At 46.4% G+C, this 23,043-nt stretch overlaps 1 protein-coding gene and 1 pseudogene across 1 annotated transcript; one reads left to right on the plus strand and one right to left on the minus strand.

Annotated features, from left to right (window-relative positions):
- Positions 1-8: 8 nt before the first annotated feature.
- LOC130296288 (protein kinase C delta type-like) lies at positions 9-12,070 on the minus strand. The gene is made up of 2 exons (XM_056547680.1): positions 11,829-12,070; positions 9-869 (listed from the first exon to the last, which is right to left on the minus strand). The coding sequence occupies exons 1-2, from the start codon at positions 12,063-12,065 to the stop codon at positions 9-11; spliced, it is 1,098 nt and encodes a 365-aa protein (XP_056403655.1). The 5' UTR covers positions 12,066-12,070.
- LOC130296702 (trafficking protein particle complex subunit 5-like) lies at positions 11,472-21,170 on the plus strand (annotated as a pseudogene).
- The last annotated feature ends 1,873 nt before the right edge of the window (positions 21,171-23,043 follow it).

A 23,043-nucleotide genomic window follows, 5' to 3' on the forward strand; every position in this document is an offset into this window, starting at 1 on the left:
AGACAACATTATGCTCCCACTCCAATCCAATGGCGCAGAAGCTGAATGTGCTCCTGTTCAAGTTGGAGCAGATGGTGATTTCGCAGAACTGTCTTATACGGCTTCCATGGTGGCTCTGCTCTCTTCTCCTCCAGCTCCTCCCAGCCAATGGTGGAAAAGAATGGATGCGTCCGGATGTTTCTTCGCACCCCCAGGCGCTTGTCCGGATTCTTGCGTAGCAGTTGAGTGATGAGATGTTCAATAGCAGCATCCAGCCCGGGTGGAAATTTCGGCTCCTTTCTGGTGATGGCTCTGAAAACCTTCTGCTTGCTGTGGCCAATGTAAAATGGGAAGCGTCCTGTTGCCATCCTGCACAACACAATCCCGAGGCTCCACCAGTCAACTGCTGTACAATACTCCTTCCCGAGAAGCACCTCCGGGGCCATGTAGTAGAATGTTCCTGTCACTCCATCGATCCTACTGGAGGCGGTGACTCCATCTTGTGCCAGGCCCAGGTCAATGATGCGGATGTGGCCTTCTGCATCCAACATGATGTTCTCCGGCTTGAGGTCTCTGTGGACGATGTTCTGTCCATGGAGGAACTGGAGCCCACATACCATCTCTGCTGCGTAGAACCTTATGTTGTCGATGTCCAGATAGCCGCACACCCTGATCAAATCCTCCAGACTGCCGCCAGACAGATATTCTGTGATGAAGTAGGCACGCTCCAAAGACTGATGTGCGGCGTAGAGGTGGCATAGAAACGGACAGTCTCGGGCCGCCAGGAGTATCCGCAGCTCTCTCTTGATGGTATCCTTGTTGTCCTCTTTTTTGTTGACGATTTTTATGGCCATGTAGGTGTCTTGACCAGGGACTGATGCCAGGACCACCTAAAGGAAAACAAACAGAAGAGGTTCATTAGAAGACATCAAAAAGTTGATATTGATCAGTGTCTCTCAAGCGCGGTCCTCAAGAGCCCCCAACAGGTCAAGTTTTCAGGATTTCCTTAGTCTTTCACAGGTGATATAATTATGATCAGTAAATAAGACATCACCATAGTCATATCACCTGTGAAAGACTAAAGAAATCATGAATACATGACCTGTTGGGGGGGTCTTGAGAACCGTGCTTGAGAAAAACTGATATAGATGGAAGGGTGGGGGGACTAAGTGTTGGGTCTGCTGTATAGCACCCAGAGACCATCAGCTTAGGACAACTAAGCTACCGTCTTTATATGTTTGCTATTGGATGCTCTATGGAGATTAAATAAAGTGATATTCCACATATTGCTCGCCAATAAGATACCTGGCAGGTTTGGTGGCGGAACCCTGGCGGAATCCTCTTCGCAAGATGGCGCCGGTCAGTGTGATGACATCAAGGGGCATTCAGTGCGTAATGGTGATGCCGATGTGATGAAATCAAAAGCAATTCAGCTAATAGTGGAGATGTGGTATCAAACCTGCCATTCAGGCGTACAGAAGCAGTAGATACGAAAGTTGCAAAGATATTACACGCACGTTCAGACAGCACTTGGAATCATTTATGCGTTTGCGCAATAATTGGCTGGGGCACAATAAGTACAAAAGTGGTATGTATTGGTGCACATGTTCAGGCTTCCTTACATAGGCAAAATAAATAAAAATAAGGATATGTAATATATAAAGGCAATAGGTTGGAGTTTGCCAATTACACGTACATCCCTATTGATATGAACATTCACCAATTTAATTGGCAGAAAAAGACCCGTGCGCATGCGTAAAGGGGGAAGCGACCAAATGAATATCAGGTATATTCCCTCTGCACCTGTCTATAATGCAGATATATAACAGTAGATTTTATATTTATTACATAAGATAAACAATCTATGAATTGAGGCTTGGAAAATGGAACAGAGGCGACAGCCTACCTTCTCGGGAGGTAGTGGAACAGGGGTTCCTGGAGTCGGCGGCAGCACCAGTCAATCAGTGGGGACTGTTGGTGGGAAAATCAGCTACTCGACGGTGTGGCAGTTTTTCATCAAGCATCCGGAGGAGGTTTACATGGCCATATGCAAGATGTGTCGGCAGAAGGTGAAGCAAGGCCAGGGTCCCAATGTTGGCACCACGGCCCTGCGTACACACATGCTGTGTCACCAAAAAAGCGGCCATGGAGAACGGTGGCTCCGATGTGGTGGTCCAGCCTGCTGCATCATCCAGTGGCACGCCGCTCCTTGTTTCAGCCAGCCAAGGCTCCACCACCTCAGCCAAAGGGAGCTGTGTGTCATACCTATCTTATGTCGCTCCAGATGCTCCTGCTCTTCCTACTTCAAGACAGTCATTCCGCCAGCAATCCATTGGCGAAGCCATGTCCAAGAGACAACATTATGCTCCCACTCCAATCCAATGGCGCAGAAGCTGAATGTGCTCCTGTTCAAGTTGCTGGTGCTGCAGTCCCTCCCTTTTCAAGTGGTGGACTCGGCACCTTTCAAAAAACTGATGGCTTGTGCTGAGCCGAGGTGAAGAGTCCCAAGCAGTCATTTCTTTGCGAAGAAGGCAGTACCAGTCCTGCACAATTTTGTGGAAGAGAAGGTGGGCCACAACAGCAACTTGGACAGGGCACACCACTTCCATCTCCACACTCTCAGGCTATTGATGTGACAGTGATTCTAATAGTGACGCCTCTAATCTGCATGTCATACTGAATAACAGTATTATTTCACTAACCCAGCACACACCCTATGCGTGTTACTGTAAGGCAAAGTGTTCTACACCCCTTTTGAGGCTCTCTGTAGGCCAGAAATAGCCATTTTTTTATACAGATTCGCTGCAAGTAAATTCGGCAAATCAACCGAATCAAATTTTTCAAAAATTCACTCAATATATGAATATTCCTGTGCAGAATAGTCCACTTTGTGGTACTGCAGTTTTCTTCAATGGACAAAGATTACCAGATTAGTGTTACAGTCCCTGTGAAATAGGGAAAGTAGAAAAGGCAAAAGAAGGGGATCCCATCAATATAAACAATGGTCCAAAAAATGTATGAAATTATTACCATGGAATTCTTGGGTCCAACATGATAAATAGTCTCAAAAATGGGCAGAAATCCCTACAGAAATGATGGATCCAGAAAGAAAAATAGTATCCTCATTGAGAAAGAGGATGAGAATGCGTCATCCAGAAGCACCAATGGGGGATGTATCCCTACAAATACAGCGGGTCAAGTTCTCCAAGTAAAGATACTTGTGCCAGGATCAGGACATATGGATCCATATGAACACAGAATTCCAACATCTGTTCACAGATGATCCAAAAGGAGGAGAGCCGGACATGGTCAGTCACAGGACAACATCCCGGAGGTATAACAAGTAATTTGTTCTGAATCAGAAGAATTCACTTACATTTTTGGGGAACAAATCTTATTAGTAGTTAAAGGGACATTTTGTTCAGAACGCTCAGAGCCGGAGCCCGTGATCGTGACGTCACTGCCATGTCCCCTTGTGATGTCACGTTATGGCCCCTCAATTCATGTCTATGGGAGGGGGTGTGTCAGTCGACAATTCCCCCCTCCCATAGACATGAATGGAGGGGGCATAGCGTGACGTCAAGACCACTGCTGCGAGAAGATTGCAGGGAGCCTCAGCAGCGGGACTCCCGCGATCAGACATCTTATCCCCTATCCTTTGGATAGGAGATAAGACGTCTAGTAGCGGAGTACCCCTTTAATGCACAAATAGAGGGAATTCCAGGGGGTTCACTTACTTTATCTCCCAACTCTATTAATAATTTGAAAAATGAATAGACATGTCTTTGAGTTGGTTGGGATCAGTGTGGTTCTCATCTCCTGATCCAAGTAGGTTTCTGTAAGATTGTAATGAAGCTATAGAGGTCCATGTATGGATACCTAAAAGAGTAAAAGAGCAGCATTGAAGGGAACAAAATTCAATGAGGATACTTCATCTGGATGCACCTTGATGTATCACATGTGGGCCATGTAAGTAAGTGGTGTGGACATCGGTCATATAAAGTAAGTGGTGTGGGGATGGGCCATATAAAGTAAGTGGTGTGGGGATAGGTCATATAAAGTAAGTGGTGTGGGGCAGGGCCGGAATAACATAGGGACTGATGGAGCTGCAGCTCCAGGCCCCTATAGTAAAATAGGCCCAGCTGGCCGCCAAAAAGGCCACTGAGGAGCGGTCCCCCTGCCACTACACTATGCTACATGGTGCAGCTACAGGCCGGGACCTCAGGCGCGGCTTGGGCCCACCGCTGCCAGCACTATCACCAGCAAAGGCGCGGGCTCTTTAAAAATAATTTCCGGGTTGCATGGAAAGGACAGGGGCTTATGGGAGTAGACGAGCACCGCGCGTCTGCACCAAGCCTCTGACGCGTCACAGCCTCTGACCCCTGCAATGCGTGACATGAGCAGCAGCCTTCCCTTATCCTCACACTGCAGCACCGCGAATCTCTAGGAAGGTATGGAGATCGAGGTTCGGATGCTGGGGTGATGTAATATTGATGAGCAGGAGAATGAGGACCGGGACCCAGGGGGAGGGGGGTTTGCAATGATGATGAGGTGGAGGGGTGTGCTGGGGGGGACGGTTGCAATGATGAGGAGACTGAGGATGGGGTGTTGGGGGGGATGCAATGATAATGAGGAGGAGGAGGGGAAGCTAGGGGGCGTGCAATGATGAGGAGACTGAGGATGGGGTGGGGGGGAATGCGATGATGAGGAGGAGGGGATGCTGGGGGGGTGCAATGATGATGAGGAGGAGGAGGGTGGAACGATAAGGAGACTGAGGATGGGGTGTTGGGGTGTTGCAATGATGAGGAGACTGAGGATGGGGTGTTGGGGGGGTTGCAATGATGAGGAAACTGAGGATGGGGTGTTGGGGGGGTTGCAATGATGAGGAGACTGAGGATGGGGTGTTTGGGGGATGCAATGATAATGAGGAGGAGGAGGGGAAGCTGGGGGGAGTGCAATGATGAGGAAACTGAGGATGGGGTGGGGGGAATGCGATGATGAGGAGGAGGGGATGCTGGGGGGGGTGCAATGATGATGAGGAGGAGGAGGGTGGAATGATGAGGAGACTGAGGATGGGGTGTGGGGGGGGCAATGATGAGGAGGAGGAGGGTGGAATGATGAGAAGACTGAGGATGGGGTGTGGGGGGTGCAATGATGATGATGAGGAGGAGGGTGGAATGATGAGGAGACTGAGGATGGGGTGTGGGGGGTGTGCAATGATGATGATGAGGAGTCTGAGGATGAGGTGCGGGGGGAGGGTTGCAATGATGAGACTGAGGATGAGGGGGAATAATATGGAGTGTGGGGGTGAAGAGCCAAGGATGGGTGGGGTGTATGGGGTGATGAGAATAGCGAGGATGTGGCAGAGAGGGCATTGGGTTGATTAGCTAACCAAGCATGGGGTGGGGGGGGGTTGATGAAGGGTTTGCGGTGTATGGCAGTTTTATATTCGGGGGGTAAAGTGTGGGGCAGTATTATTTTCAGAGGGTACAGTGTGCGGCAGTATTAGATTCAGAGGGTACAGTGTGTGGCAGTATTATATTCACAGGGTACAGTGTGCGTCAGTATTATATTCAGGAGGTACAGTGTGTGGCAGTATTATATTCAGAGGGTACAGTGTGTGGCAGTATTATATTCAGTGGGTACAGTGTGCGGCAGTATTATATTCAGAGGGGAAAGTGTGTGGCTGTATTATATGCAGGGGGTACAGTGTGTGGCAGCATTATTTTCAGAGGGTACAATGTGTGGCAGTATTATATTCAGACATACAGTGTGTGGCAGTATTAAATTCAGGGGGTACAGTATGCGGCAGCATTATATTCAGGGGTACAGTGTGTGGCAGTATTATATTCAGGGGTACAGTGTGTGGCATTAATATATTTAGATGGTACATTGTGTGGCAGTATTCTATTCAGGAGGTACAGTATTATATTCGGGGGGTAAAGTGTGGGGCAGTATTATTTTCAGAGGGTACAGTGTGCGGCAGTTTTATGTTCAGGAGGTACAGTGTGTGGCAGTATTATATTCACAGGGTACAGTGTGTGGCAGTATTATATTCAGAGGGTACAGTGTGTGGCAGTATTATATTCAGAGGGTACAGTGTGTGGCTGTATTATATGCAGGGGGTACAGTGTGTGGCAGCATTATTTTCAGAGGGTACAATGTGTGGCAGTATAATGTTCAGATGTACAGTGTGTGGCATTAATATATTTAGAGGGTACAGTGTGTGGCAGTATTATATTCAGGGGTACAGTGTGTGGCATTAATATATTTAGAGGGTACAGTGTGTGGCTGTATTCTATTCAGGAGGTACAGTGTATGGCAGTATTATATTAAGGGGGTACAGTATGTGGCAATAATATATTTAGAGGGTACAGTGCATGGCAGTATTATATTCATGGGGTACAGTGTATGGCAGTGTTATATTCAGCGGGTACAGTGTGTGGCAGTATTATATTCAGGGGTACAGTGTGTGGCATTAATATATTTAGAGGGTACAGTGTGTGGCAGTATTCTATTCAGGAGGTACAGTGTATGGCAGTATTATATTAAGGGGGCTACAGTATGTAGCAATAATATATTTAGAGGGTACAGTGCATGGCAGTAATATATTCAGGGGGTACAGTGTATGGCAGTATTATATTCTGGGGGTAGAGTGTGTGGCAATAATATATTTGGAGGGTACAGTGTGTGGAAATAATATATTTAGAGGGTACAGTTTGTGGCAGTATTATATTAAGGGGTACAGGTTGAAACAGTATTATATTCAGGGGGCAAAGTGTGTTGCAATAAAGTATTTTGAGGGTACAGTGTATGGCAGTATTATATTCAGGGAGCACAGTGTGTTGCAATAATATATTTAGAGGGTACAGTGGTAGGCAGTATTATATTCAGGGGGTACAGTGTGGGGCAATAATATATTTAGAGGGTACAGTGGTAGGCAGTATTATATTCAGGGGGTACAGTGTGTGGCAATAATATATTTAGAGGGTACAGTGTGTGGCAGTATTATATTCAGGGGTACAGGTTGTAACAGTATTATATTCAGGGGGTACAGTGTGTTGCATTAATATATTTAGAGGGTACAGTGGTAGGCAGTATTATATTCAGGGGGTACAGTGTGTTGCAGTAATATATTTAGAGGGTACAGTGGTAGGCAGTATTATATTCAGAGGGTACAGTGTGTGGCAGTATTATATTCAGGGGGTACAGTGTGTGGCATTAATAAATTTAGAGGGTACATTGTGTGGCAGTATTCTATTCAGGAGGTACAGTATTTGGCAGTATTATATTAAGGGGGCTACAGTATGTGGCAATAATATATTTAGAGGGTACAGTGCATGGCAGTAATATATTCAGGGGGTACAGTGTATGGCAGTATTATATTCTGGGGGTAGAGTGTGTGGCAATAATATATTTAGAGGGTACAGTTTGTGGCAGTATTATATTCAGAGGGTACAGTGTGTGGCAGTATTATATTCAGGGGGTACAGTGGGTTGCAATAATATATTTAGAGGGTACAGTGGTAGGAATTATTATATTCAGGGGTACAGTGTGTTGCAATAATATATTTAGATGGTACAGTGGTAGGCAGTATTATATTCAGGGGGTACAGTGTGTGGCAGTATTATATTCAGGGGGTGCAGTGTGTTCCAATAATATATTTAGAGGGTACAGTTTGTGGCAATATTATATTCAGGGGTACAGGTTGTAACAGTATTATATTCAGGGGGCACAGTGTGTTGCAATAATATATTTTGAGGGTACAGTGTATAGCAGTATTATATTCAGGGGCCACAGTGTGTTGCAATAATATATTCAGAGGGTACAGTGGTAGGCAGTATTATATTTAGGGGGTACAGTGTGTTGCACTAATATATTCAGAGGGTACAGTGTATGGCAGTATTATATTCAGGGGGTACAGTGTGTTACAATAATATATTTAGAGGGTGCAGTGGTAGGCAGTATTATATTCAGGGGGTACAGTGTGTTGCAATAATATATTTAGAGGGTACAGTGGTAGGCAGTATTATATTCAGGGGGTACAGTGTGTGGCAATAATATATTTAGAGGGTACAGTGTGTGGCAGTATTATATTCAGGGGTACAGGTTGTAACAGTATTATATTCAGGGGGCACAGTGTGTTGCAATAATATATTTAGAGGGTACAGTGGTAGGCAGTATTATATTCAGGGGGTACAGTGTGTGGCAGTATTACATTCAGGGGGTACAGTGTGTTGCAATAATATATTTAGAGGGTACAGTGGTAGGCATTATTATATTCAGGGGTACAGTGTGTTGCAATAATATATTTAGAGGGTGCAGTGGTAGACAGTATTATGTTCAGGGGGTACAGTGTGTGGCAGTATTATATTCAGGGGGTACAGTGTGTTCCAATAATATATTTAGAGGGTACAGTGGTAAGCAGTATTATATTCAGTGGGTACAGTGTGTGGCAATAATATCTTTAGAGGGTACAGTGCGTGGCAGTTTTATATTCAGGTTGCACGGTATTTGACAGAATTATAATGTGTTATAATGAATATTGGGGGAGATTTATCAAAACCTGTGTAGAGGAAAAGTCGTGCAGTTGCCCATAGCAACCAATCAAATCACTTCTTTCATTTTTCACAGGCCTCTTTAAAAATGAAAGAAGCAGGCTGATTGGTTGCCATGGGCAACTGCACCACTCTTCCTCTGCACAGGTTTTGATAAATCTCCCCCATTGTCTTTATACAGAGATCTGCTGACAATGTGAGGAGCCAATGATGTCCGGGCGTCAGACTCTGCAGAGAAGATGGAGCTGGAGGAATTCCTGGCGTCTGGACCAGATAAAGAAGGAAAGGAAAGACAACAGAGAAGACATCACTCAGGTCACTGATATCATATTGTATTCTCCTGACTGTCCCATCAGCTGAAGTCACTTGTAAGTTCCACAGTGATGATGGGTGACACTGTGCCCCATTCTGTGGCTCTCCAGCTGTTTCAAAACAGCAACTTCCTTAATTCCTGAGTCTCTTCAGACATGATGGGAGTTACAGCTTAGCAACAGCTGGAGAGCCACTTGAACCGAGGGGATTGGTTGGGGTCCCAGCAGTCTTACGTCCACCATAAAAATGGGCTGCTTATTTTAAAATGCGGGCCTATTTTTGGTCCCAGTCCTATTTTTGGGCCATATAAAGTAAGTGGTGTGGGGATAGGTCATATAAAGTAAGTGTTGTGGGGATAGGTCATATAAAGTAAGGGGTGTGGGGAGGGGCCATATAAAGTAAGTGGTGTGGGGAGGGGCCATATAAAGTAAGTGGTGTGGGGATGGGCCATGTAAAGTAAGTGGTGTGGGGAGGGGCCATATAAAGTAAGTGGTGTGGGGAGGGGCCATACAAAGTAAATGGTGTTGGGATCCTACAGGTTTTCCTCAGTCTACCCCCAGGAATATCCAGGCCAGTTAGCTCAATTTCATTGGACTACAAAAGGGTTCAACCAGGGGCAGGGAAAACAAAGGCAAAATATATGTAATAAGTACCATCTGACCTCCAAGTAATGCAGAAAAGAAAGAAAATGTGCAAAAAAAAGCAAATACAACAGAGCATACAGTGATATATGGCAAAAATAGACAATAATGAATAGAGAACCGTAATCCCATAGGGCAGGGGTCGGCAACCCGGTGTGAGGTGAAAAAGGGAGGGGCAAGTTTTCCGAAGCTACAGTGGAGAGGATCGAGGGCAGAGCCATGGGTTTGATTTTTTCACCGCAAGGCTGCAGATAATGAAGCCACGCCCCCTCACGGAGGATTGAGAGCGCGAGAGCGCAGCTCTGCATAATACAAGGAGACAGTGGGAGAGCGGGGACGGACACAGCTCCTCCCTCCCCCTTCTCTGTACACACAGGACCTCATTTTTCACAGGGAGGTTTCATGTTTTCACAGGGGAAAAGCTCCTCCCCTCCCCCAGCTCTGTACACACAGGACCTAAGTTTTCATGGGGAGGTTTCATGTTTGCACAGGGGAAACACAGAGCTGGTGAGGGGAGAGGAGACATACTGCACTGCAGGGGCTGGGGAAGATTTCTATGTGTGAGGAGACATATTACACAGGCTGGGGATGTAAAGACTGCAGGGGAATAAATATCATACTGGGAATGATGGGGGGACAGGGACTGCTGAATAACACATGCTGGGAGTTGTAGTCCCTCTTATGTGTGTGTATGCCAGTGTTTCCCAACCAGGGAATGCTGGTGGTAGTAGTAGTTTTGCAACATCTGGAGGCACCCTGGTTGGGAAACACTGGTGTATGAACTGCAACTCCCTGGAGATTACTGATATAATAGAGGTGTTGGTGAACTACAACTCCCAGGAGACTACTAAGATACAATAGAGGTGTTGGTGAACTACAACTCCCAGGAGACTACTGAGATACAATAGAGGTGTTGGTGAACTACAACTCCCAGGAGACTACTGAGATACAATAGAGGTGTTGGTGAAGTACAACTCCCAGGAGACTACTGAGATACAATAGAGGTGTTGGTGAACTACAACTCCCAGGAGACTACTAAGATACAATAGAGATGTTGGTGAACTACAACTTCCAGGAGACTACTCAGATACAATAGAGGTGTTGGTGAACTACAACTCCCAGGAGGCTATTGAGATACAATAGAGGTGTTGGTGAACTACAACTCCCAGGAGACTACTGAGATACAATAGAGGTGTTGGTGAACTACAACTCCCAGGAGACTACTGAGATACAATAGAGGTGTTGGTGAACTACAACTCCCAGAAGGCTACTGAGATACAATAGAGGTGTTGGTGAGCTACAACTGCCAGGAGACTACTAAGATACAATAGAGGTGTTGGTGAACTACAACTCCCAGGAGACTACTGAGATACAATAGAGGTGTTGGTGAACTATAACTCCCAGGAGACTACTAAGATACAATAGAGGTGTTGGTGAACTACAACTCCCAGTAGACTACAGAGGCAGCATGCTGGTGTTATACCACAGACTGAAGACTCCTGAATAACACATGCTGGGAGTTGTAGTCCCTTTTGTGTGTGTATGCCAGTGTATCCCAACCAGGGCATCAGAGGGGAGGGGGGTTTTGCGGCTCCCAGTTTTTTTTTTCTTCGGAAACGGGTCCAAGTGGCTCTTTTTGTCTTAAAGGTTGCAGACCCCTGCCATAGGGGAACTCTTTTGTTGCACTTGCACTTTATTATTGGGTTTATATGAGTCCTATAGACATTACATGTGAAGAGATTTTATTATTCATTACAAGCGATATAATATTAGCACATATGCACTTTTATAAATCAACTTTATATTATTGCGTATTCCCGTGCCCATTATAAAGACCTGTGTAGAGGAAGAGCAGTGCAGTTCCCATAGCAACCAGATGGCTTCTTTCATTTTTCAGAGGCCTTTTGAAAGTGGTTGCTATGGGCAACTACACTGCTCTTCCTCTGCACAGGTCTCAATAAATCTCCCCATGTATGTACCATTTACACCCTGCTCCAGAAGTAAAGACCCCATTGTATCTTCTCCTCTTCTCCCTGCGTCTGGTTTTCTACCATCTTGGGCACCCCGACTTCCATCTACCATCTACCAGAACACAGTACATGGACGCGCCCCAAGGGATCCGTTCACACCTAGTCCCAAGTGTAGGCCCTTCAGGGAGTCTTTTATAGGTCTGCATAAAAACTAAAGCCATCAGGAAAATATACATTGTGGGACTACAAGTACCAGCAAAACCACCTAACAACAACACTGCACCCCCCCCCTCCCCCAATCTCCCCCTACAACACATATCCAGCCTGAAATGGATAATAACAGAAAACAAGATAGAGCTAGAACTTACTTTGCCAAAGTTGCCCCTACCCAGGAGCTGGTGAAGATGGTAGCTGCTGACCGTTAGTCTGGGGTAGGTGCCCAATGTTCCTTGGCTGCTCCCAGGTGTTGGCTCCTCATCCTCTGATCCTCCATCGCCGTCTCCTCTCCTCCTCTTGACTCCATCCTCGCCTTCCTCTTCCCTCTTCCTCTTGCCTTCACTCTTCCTCTTCTCCTCGCCATCTTCTCCATGTCCAGTGGACGCCATCCCAGGTGTTGACTCCTCATCCTCTGATCCTCCATCGCCGTCTCCTCTCCTCCTCTTGACTCCTTCCTCGCCTTCCTCTTCCCTCTTCCTCTTGCCTCTGCTCTTCCTTTTCTCCTCCTCGCCATCTTCTCCATGTCCAGTGGACGCCATCCCAGGTGTTGGCTCCTCATCCTCCGATCCTCCATTGTCGTCTCCTCTCCTTCTCTTGACTCCATCCTCGCCTTCCTCTTCCCTCTTCCTCTTCTCCTCCTCGCCATCTTCTCCATGTCCAGTGGACACCATCCCAGGTGTTGGCTCCTCATCCTCTGATCCTCCATCGTCATCTCCTCTCCTCCTCTTGACTCCATCTTCACCTTCTTCTTCCTCCTTCCTCTTGTCTTCTCTCTTCCTCTTCACCTCCTCTCCATCTTCTCCATGTCCAGTAGACGCCATCTCCGCAGTTCTCCTTCAGCCTGTAGACCTCGGTCCAGTCACGTCGGTCGCCAGCAGAAAGTAAACAGCAGTTGGCCGTGTGCAGGTGATGTCATCGGCCATGGACCTCAGGTGGCACATGCCAGGCAGTGGCCCTATAAACTTGCTCTACCTTATACAATGTGATGTGAGCATCATAAAAGACATCTAGAGTTTGCCTTAGTTTGGTTGGTACCCTCTGCAGTTTAAAGGACCTTATGATGGATCACAGTGGTCTCCAAACTATGGACCTCTAGATGTTGCAAAATTACAACTCCCAGCAAGGCTTGTTGGGAGTTGTAGTTTTGCAATATCAGGAGGTCCACAGTTAGGAAACAAATGGTGAACTATATGGGTTCAGGCAACTATTATGTTCCTTGGGATACAAGCTCAAGGTGTCAAGGACATTGGGCACCTCCATTGGTAAAGGCTGGAGATGCCCCTAGTGTCCTGGTATAGGTCACATACCCCCTGGTCATGGTCTAAAGTGAACAAAGACAATAATAATTCATGGGGGGGGGGTAGTTGGTGGAACTAGAAGTGGTATATATTGGCACAGTGGTCGTATAGTCAGTATACTGTATATAAATCTCTGTATAGTAATCTATTTATATAAAACTCAACGTGTGTGTGTGTGTGTGTGTATGTATGTATGTTCCACAAAAACTTCCAAACGGCTAAAGATATTAACATGAAACTTGGCACACATGTTACTTATATGTCAACAACAAACATAGGATAGGTGATTTAACCCTTACTTACCCCCATTTGCCAGGGGTGGGGTTTATGTTTAAAGTCCTATACAAGTCTATGGGAAATATATGTTACTGCATAACTTCCAAACGGCTGGAGATATTTTGATAATACTTGGTCACATGTTACTTATATGTCCACTTAAAATATAGGATAGTTAATTTAACCCTTAACTACCCCCATTTGTGAGGGTCAGGGGTTTTGTTTAAAGTCCCAGTCAAATCAATGGGAAATTTATGTTCTCTCATAACTTCTGTAGGGCTGGAGATATTTCAATACCTGGTACACATATTACAGGTCGGAATATGAGGACGGATGGGAGGTCGAGATAGGAGGTCAAGATAGGAGGTCAAGATAGGAGGACGGGATAGGAGGACGAGTTAGGAGTTCGGGATAGGAGGTCTAGATAGGAAGACAGGATAGGAGGTTGAGATAAGAGGTCGGAATAGGAGGTCGGGATAAGAGGTGGAGAAAGGAGGACGGGATAGGGAGTTGAGATAGGAGGATGGGATAGGAGGTCGGGATAGGAGGTCGAGATAGGAGTTCGGGATAGGAGGTCGAGATAGGAGGTCGAGATAGGAGGTCAGGATAGGAGGTCGGGATAGGAGGTCGAGATAGGAGGATGGGATGGGAGGTCGAGATAGGAGGTCAAGATAGGAGGACGGGATAGGAGGACAGGATAGGAGGTCGGGATAGGAGGTCGGGATGGGAGGTTGAGAAAGGAGGTTGGGATAGGAGAACGGGATAGGAGGTTAGGATAGGAGGTTGAGATAGGAGGTCGGGATAGGAGGTCGGGATAGGAGGATGGGATAGGAGGTTGGGATAAGAGTTCGGGATAGGAGGTCGGGATATGAGGACGAGATATGAGGTTGGGATATGATGATGGGATAGGAGGTCAGGATATGAGGACAGGATATGGGGTTGGGATATGACAACAATATATGAGGACAGAATATGAAGTCAAAAGCTTCCTCCTTTGTTTATTTTCCTCCCCAACAAGGATTAGGAAGGAAAAACCGGGCAACACCGGGTATTCAGCTAGTACTGTATATAGTAGATAAAACACTCACAGTTTTCTATGTAAGTTTAATTAGCAATGTGTTCCTATTACAACTATTCCTGTAAATCTGCTGCACACTCAGCACCAGATATAATGTATAGCAGTGGTACCCAACTGGCGGATCGTGGTCCAGATCCAGACTGCGACTACCAAACATCCAGACCGCTAGCCAGCTCTCCCCTCATTCACTTGTATCGGTGTCATCAAGACACTCTGTTCCCTGCCCGGCGGCCCAGCGCTTCTTTTGTTATACAGGCGGCATGATGATTTAACTGCACAGTTCATAGGGGCATAGTGGCACAGTACATGGGGCATAGGGGCACAGGTCATAGGGGGCATTGTGGTACAGGTCATAGAGGCATAGTTGCATATTTCATGGGGCCATGGTGGCACAATATATGGGGATATAGTGGCACAGTACATGCGGGCATAGGGGCACAGTTCATAGGGGCATAGTGGCACAGTACATGGGGACATAGTGGTACAGTTCATAGGGGCACAAAGGCACATCTTATGGGGGCATAGTGGCACAGTTTTAGGGGGGGTCAAAGTGGCACCAATTATGGGGGAATAGTGGCACAGTACATGGGGCATAGTGGCACAGTACATGGGGCATAGTGGAACAGTACATGGGGGCATAGTGGCACAGTACATGGGGGCATAGTGGCACAGTTCATGGGGGCATAGTGGTGCAGTTCATGGGGCATAGTGGTGCAGTTCATAGGGGCATAGTGGCACAGTACATGGGGGCATAGTGGCACAGTTCATGGGGGCATAGTGGTGCAGTTCATGGGGCATAGTGGTGCAGTTCATAGGGGCATAGTGGCACAGTACATAGGGGCATAGTGGAACAGTACATGGGGGCATAGTGGCACAGTTCATGGAGGCATAGTGGCACAATGGCATATATTGTGGGGAAATAGTTGCACACTAGTGTTGCTCGCGAATATTCGCAATGCGAATTTTATTCGCGAATATTCGCGAATATAGCGCTATATATTCGTAATTCCGAATATTGTTCTATTTTATTTTATTTTTTTTCACAGTACACATCACAGTGATCATCCCTCTCTGCTTCCAGCTTGTGTGGTGTAAAGAAGGCTCTAGTACTACTGTGTGAGACTGGTGTGCGAATTTTCGCATATGCGAACATTTGCATATGCTAATATTCGCATATGCGAATTGTTGCTTATGCTAATTTTTGTATATGCAAATTTTCGCATATGGTAATTTTCGCACACGCGAATGTTCGCATATGCGAAAATAAAACGAAAATATTACGAATATGCGAATATTCGCGAATATATGACGAATGTTCGTCCATATATTCGCGAATATTCGCGAATTCGAATATGGCCTATGCCGCTCAACACTATTGCACACTTCATGGGGGCATAGTGGCGTAGTGTATGGGAACATAGTGGCATAGTTTTAGGGGGTAATAGTGGCACAGTTTATGGGGGAATAGTGGCACAGTATGTGGGGGAATAGTGGCACAGTACATGGGGGAATAGTGGCACAGTAAATGGGGGCATAGTGGCACAGTACATGGGGGCATAGTTGCACAGTTCATGGGGGCATAGTGGTGCAGTTCATGGGGGCATAGTGGCACGTGGGGGAATAGGGGCACAATACATGGGGGAATAGTGGCACAGTAAATGGGGGCATAGTGGCACAGTACATGGGGGCATAGCTGCACAGTTCATGGGGGCATAGTGGCTCAGTGGATGGGAACATAGTGGCACAGTTTTAGGGGGTCATAGTGACAAAGTTTATGGGGGAATAGTGGCACAGTACATGGGGAAATAGTGGCACAGTACATGGGGGAATAGTGGCACAGTAAATGGGGACATAGTGGCACAGTACATGGGGGCATAGTGGTGCAGTTCATGGGGGCATAGTGGTGCAGTTCATGGGGGCATAGTGGCACAGTACATGGGGGCATAGTGGCATAGTACATTGGGGGCATATTGGCACAGTTCATGGGGGCATAGTGGTGCAGTTCATGGGGGCATAGTGGCACAGTACATATGGGTCAGAGTGGCACAGTACATGGGGGCATAATGGCACAGTATAAGGGGCATAGTGGCACAGTACATGGGGGCATAGTGATACAGGTCATGGAGCCACAATGGCACATCTCATGGGGGCATAGTGGCACAGTTTATGGGGACAAAGTGGCACAGTACATGGGGACATAATGGTACAGTTTATGGGAGAACAATGGCATATCTGGTGGGGGCATAGTGGCACAGTACATGGGGGCATAGTGATACAGGTCATGGAGCCACAATGGCACATCTCATGGGGGCATAGTGGCACAGTTTATGGGGACAAAGTGGCACAGTACATGGGGACATAATGGTACAGTTTATGGGAGAACAATGGCATATCTGGTGGGGACATAGTGGCACAGTACATGGGGCAAAAACTACACCCCTCACAGACTTAACAAGGTGGCAGTGAGCTTTTACACCCCACTGGCGTTTCATTTTCACGGACCACTGTTCCAAAAATCTTTCAGACACCAGTGGGGTGTAAATACTCACTGCACCCCTTCTTAAATTCTGTGAGGGGTGTAGTTTCCGAAATGGGGGTCACATGTGGGGGGGGGGCACTGTTCTAGCACCATGGGGGCTTTGTAAACGCACGTAGCCTTCAATTCCAGCCAAATTCTCTCTCCTAAAGTTCAATTGCTCTCCTTCCCTTCTGAACTCTGTAGTGCAAACGCAGAGCACTTTACATCCACATATTGGGTATGGTTTTACAAATTTTGGGGGGCTTTTTTACTATTACCCCTCGTGAAAATGAAAGCTTTGGGGTAACACCAGCATTTTAGTGACATTTATTTTATTAATTTTCATTTCCAACTTTAATGAATATTTTTCAAACACCTGTGGGGTGTTAAGGCTCACTATACCCCTTGTCATGATCCATGAGGGGTGTAGTTTTTAAAATGGGGTCACATATGGGTGTTTCTTTTCTTGTAACCAGCAGCCACCCCTCTGCAAATCACTAGTTTAGGCCTCAAATGTACATGGTTCGCTCTAACTCCTGAGCCCTGTAGTTCGCCCGCAGAACACTTTACATCCACATATGGGGTATTTCCGAACTCGGGAGAAATTGCATTACAAATTTTGGGTGTCTTTTTTCCCTTTTATCTCTTATTAAAATGAAAAGTATGGGGCAACACCAGCATGTCAGTGTAGAAAATTAAATCGTGTGGCAGTAAACGGAATACCCAAGGGAGTTCAGGTACGCCCTTGGTCCTTAAGTACCAGGGAGCAAGGGCATACTTTTACGCCCTTAGTCCCCAACAGGTTAAAGGGGTACTCCAATGGAAAACATTGTTTTTTTTAATCAACTGGTGCCGGAAAGTTAAACTGGTTTGTAAATGACTTCAATTTGAAAACCTTAATTCTTCCAGTACTTATCAGCTGCTGTATTCTCCACAGGAAGTTTTTTCTTTTTGAATTTCCTTATTGTCTGACCACAGTGCTCTCTGCTGACACCTCTGTCCATTTTAGGAACTGTCCAGAGTAGGAACAAATCCACATAGCAAATATCTCCTGCTCTGGACAGTACCTGACATGGACAGAGGTGTCCGCAGAGAGCCAGACAGTGGCCAGACAGAAAAGAAATTCAAAAAGAAAAGAACTTCCTGTGGAGCATACACCAGGCGATAAGTACTGAAAGCTTCAAGATTTTTAAACAGAAGTAATTTACAAATCTGTTTAACTTTCTGGCACCAATTGATTAAAAAAAAAAAAAAACCTTCAGTGGAGTACCCCTTTAAAATAAAAATAAAAGCACTTACCTCAAAATCCCCAATTGTTGCTGTACTACCCATTTTAACAGAAGGTAATACCCACTCAGTCACTTACTGGCTGCAGGGGCCCACCTCAGTCACTAGTGGGGTGAACGTGCATTTACTTGTGTTGAAACTTGATCAGAAAGTGAAGATCAGCGGACACTCAGAGATTGTTGAAACTGCAGTGGATCAGTGAGATGAGTACTGCTTTTTTTTTTTTTTTTGTTACCCAGTCTGCAACCCCTATCATGATCCAAACTTGATTGCACCATATACAGAGAAGCAATGACAGAGAGTAGGTAGAATACAGAACAAAGCCCAGGGTAGGGACCTAATTACAAAAGGCTATAATTGGCCAAACAGGCCTATATTGATCTGTGTGAGGCTATGTTCGCATGGTGAAATTTCCTTTCGGAATTCTGCTGAAGAATTCCACTGTAAATTCAGCTGAAATTTACTGCCCATTTACTTCTGCTGTCCCATTTTGCAGAATTCCATGGCAGAATCCCATTGAACTCAATGGGGCTTTGAATTTCAGCATAGTAACATAGTTCATAAGATTGAAAAAATACCTGAGTCCATCAAGTTCAATCTATAACCCTAATGAGTCCCTACTGAGTTGATCCAAAGGAAGGAAAAAAAAACTCATACTAGAGGTAAAAATTCCTTCCCGACTCCAGATATGGCATCAGAATAAATATCTGGATCAACGTTCTGTCCCTATAAATCTAGTATCCATAACCTGTAATGTTATTACTTTCCAAAAATGCATCCAGACCCCTTTTGAACTCTTTTTTTCACCATGACCACCTCCTCCAGGAGAGAATTCCACAGTCTCGCTGCTCTTACAGTAAAGAACCCCCGTCTGTGCTGGTGTAGAAACCTTCTTTCCTCTAAACGTAGCAGATGCCCCCTTGTTATAGATACAGTCCTGGGTATAAATAGATCATGGGAGAGATCTCTGTACGGTCCCCTTGTATATTTATACATAGTTATTAGGTCGCCCCTAAGCCTTCTTTTTTCTAAACTAAATACAGTGACCCCCCCGACCTACGATGGCCCCGACATACGATAATTTCAACATGCGATGGCCTCTCAGAGGCCATCGCATGTTGAAGGCAGCATCAACATATGATGCTTTTGCATGTCGGGGCCATCGCATAAACAGCTATCCGGCAGCACTGACTGCTTCATCTGCTGCCGGATAGCCATTTACGGTGCCCCGTGTGCTCCGGTGATGGTCTCCTACCTATCCTCGGGGCTCCGGAGTGTCATCTTCACTATCCCCTCCATCGCCGGCGCTCTCCATCGTCGTCATCACTTTGCGCGCACGCTGTCCTGTCATCCAATAGGAGCGGCGTGCGTGCGTAGTGATGGCGATGGAGAGCGGAGAGCGAGGATCCCGGGGAAGCAGAGACGTCCAGAGCGTCGGGGACACCACGGAATGCTGCAACAGCGATGGAGGGCGACATCCAGGGCAGCGGTGACGAGTCCGGAGCGGCGGGGACAGGTGAGTACAGCTTGCTATACTTTACATTGCACGGATCCCTCAACATACAATGGTTTCAACAAAGGATGGTTCTTTTGGAAAGGATTGCCATCGTATGTTGAGGGACCACTGTAACCCCAATTCTAATAATCTTTAATAAGCAGAATTGACAACACAGATTTCCGACAAAATTCCACCATAATTCTGACGGAAACAAAATGAGTGCAAAATTGCGGATATCCCGCCGTGCGAACAAAGCCTAATAGGGTGAGCAATCAGCCGGAAAATGTTCACTCGATTGTTCATTAGCTGACCATTTCTTTTTCACAGTTTGAAAAACCATTGTTTTTCAGCTCCACATTCCCCTGTGCGATAGGGGATGTGCAGCCAACAACTGCTGGAAGCAAAGGGCTGCGAAAAAAATCCAATGTACGTTCATGACACCATATGGGGGTGTACAAGAGAAAGGGGCTTCTATATACATATTGGGGATGTATAAGAGGGGGGCTCCTATCTTCATACATTCATGGGGTATACAAAAAATATCTTATCCTAGCCCTGGTGGCCTGGAGGTGAGCGGCGATGCTTTTGCATCACTGCTTATTCTGTACATGTAAAGTACCACTCGCTGTACGGGAGCAGGAGATCTGTCCTTCAACAGGAGCCCTGTAAAAAGTCTCACGGCAGCCGCCAGTCAAGCCACAATCTATTGCAGGGTTTCCCATTACTGTTCCTCCAGCTGTTGCAAAACTACAACGTCCAGCAGCCTTCGGCTGTCCGGGCATTCTGGGAGTTGTAGTTTTGCAACAGCTGGAGGCACACTGAATGGGAAACACTGCCCTAGTCTATTGTAAATTCTGTTAGAACTAAGCATATTGGACAGTCACCTTTAAAACATTGTATCTCTCCCTCAGGTCATGGATTTGCGCTTCAGCCAAGGGAAGCCTACTATTCCAGAACGTTCTCTGGCCCAGCCCAAGACAGAAGTGAGCTTTAGTGCGTTCGCGTTCCAGTACTGACAAAAACACGTCTATTCCATCTCCGAGCGCCAGCTAAACTCTCTGAGTTGGGCCTACAAGTGAAATGTCGCATCCTGGACAAGCTGGTGATGAGAGAAAAGAACGGTAAACGGGAGACCAAGGTTATCAGCGCCCTCCTCTTCAACAAGGTGTTGGCCTAGAAGGCTCTGTTCGGTAAGGAAGCCGACAAGCAGGAGCAGACGTACGACGACGAGAAAACCTACTACAACATCGAGAAGGACCCGCTGATCAACTCCTACATCTCCGTCCCCAAGTAGAACACCACATTGAACTGTGCTTCCTTCACAGCCAGCACTGTGGAAACCCTGATGACCTGCAGCGGCTTTCCGGCAAAAGTGATGGCTCATTGGCACAAAGGAACCACCCTGATGATCAAATTTGACGAGTCCATCATAGCGCGGGACAAAGCACTGGACGGGCGCTAACTGCACGTTTCCTCTGTTCATCTGCATTATAAGTTATTGACATAAACGTGACACCGTTTATGTTCATTCCTTGTATAGTTTTCTGTGTCTTTAGGTGAAATTAAAGAACTTAACTTTTTGAGTTTTTTTCTTCCTTTTTTTTTTTTTCTTTTTCTTAAGTATAACAAAATATGGCAAAAGTAATTGTCACAAACCGGCAGGACTGGTAGTGGATCCTCTGGACCAGAGAGGCGATGGCGCGGGTTGTACCAGAGGACCGGTTCTAAGTGGTTACTGGTTTTCACCAGAGCCCGCCGCAAGGGATGGTCTTGCTGCGGCGGTAACCACCAGGTCGTATCCTCCAGTAGCAACTCAACCTCTCTGGCAGCTGATATGGCGTGGTACACAGGGAGCAGGCAGGAGCTTGGTCGGACGTAGCAGAAGTCAGGGCAGGCGGCAAGGGTTCACAGGCGAGTAGGCTGGCAACGGGTTCGGCAACAGGCAAGGCAATAAACACAATAGGAATGCTTTCTCAGAGGCACTAGGGCACAAAGATCCGGCAAAGGTAGGAAGGGGCAGGTGCCTTTTATTGGGAAGGCAGGGGAAGTGAGGAACCAGCGCACCAATTACCGGTGCACTGGCCCTTTAAATTTACTGAGATGGACCGCGCAAGGAGCGGGAAGCCAGGTAAGTGGAACTGGGAGCCAGCCGTCACGGCAGCCGCGTCCCCGACACAAGGGAACCCGGGCTCCCGGTCAGTGTGACTGACCGGGAGATGCCGGGATCCAGGGGCAGAAGGCCGAGGGGGCGGAAGCTCAGGTCCGGGGACGGGGACCGGAGCACACGCTGCAACAGTAATGTTCAAGCACACATAAAAATAAAGTAAACCAGTATACTGGCAACCTAACGTGGGGGAACTTCAACCTAATGTTGGGGAACTATGCTGCCATCCTAATGTGGGGGAACTATGCTGCCAACCTAATGTGGGGGAACTATACAAAAATACAAAATTTTACTATTCTGATACCTATAACTTTTATTTTTCTGTATATGGGGATGTATGAGGGTAATTTTTTGCACTGTGATTTGTAGTTTTTATCGGTACCATTTTTGTTTTGATGGGACTTTTCAATTGCTTTTTAGATATTTTTTTATGGTATTTGAAGTGACCAAAAATTTGCAAATCTGGTTAGTGCACTATTATGACTTTAGTGGCCCCACTTTTGATTTTGCCCAGGGCCACGCTAAGCCTAAAACCGGCCCTGATGCAAGCGATATCGCTGCACAGTGTAGGACGGACATGCTCCTCCTCCAGACCTCTCCTGTAGCATGCGCAGAACGTTTTGTGACGTCACGCGGAGGCGGGGTCACGGCAACACAAGGGCGGAATGGCCAGGTGGTTACTGTGCAATACCATCGGCATTGCTCTCAGTATCCCACTCTCCCAGAACGGCTTACGGCAGCCAATATCTGCTAGAGGTGATTTTTTTTATTTTTAAATCATCAATTTGTAATAAATTGTGTAATTTATTGGTTATATAATTGTTACTATTATTATTATTATAGTGTACGCTAGCACGACCATCTTTCTATGGATTCTCTAGTTAGTTAGTTACCCTAATGTTTTAGTTTAGTAGCTTTATTGATAACAGCTATTGATTATTTATTTTATTTATATTTTTCAGATTTTATTTTTTTTTCCTCAGCCATGGACACTAAGAGGGAGATTTATCATTATTTGTCACAGTTCTATCCCTTTATACTGTTTGTCTATTGTACACTTTTTCTCGGAATTTACTAAGGCTGTGCACTCCTTTGATAAATCTTGTGCACATATAGAAACCCCCCCCCCTCGCTGTTACGCCGAGCGCTCCGGGTCCACGCTCCTCCCCGGAGCGCTCGCAGCGTTCTCTTATTCACAGCGCCCCGGTCAGACCTGCTGACCGGGTGTGCTGCGATATTGCTCCCAGC

The sequence above is a fragment of the Hyla sarda genome, chromosome 12 (assembly GCF_029499605.1).
Source record: "Hyla sarda isolate aHylSar1 chromosome 12, aHylSar1.hap1, whole genome shotgun sequence".
NCBI classification, from domain to species: Eukaryota; Metazoa; Chordata; class Amphibia; order Anura; family Hylidae; genus Hyla; species Hyla sarda.

Excerpts from the sequence above, each read along its gene's own strand:
- LOC130296288 (XM_056547680.1), bottom strand. The coding sequence starts at position 12,065 with ATGGCGTCCACTGGACATGGAGAAGATGGCGAGGAGAAGAGGAAGAGT. Across the intron at positions 870-11,828 it reads GTAGGGGCAACTTTGGCAAA|GTGGTCCTGGCATCAGTCCC; the intron begins GTAAGTTCTAGC and ends GTTTTCCTTTAG.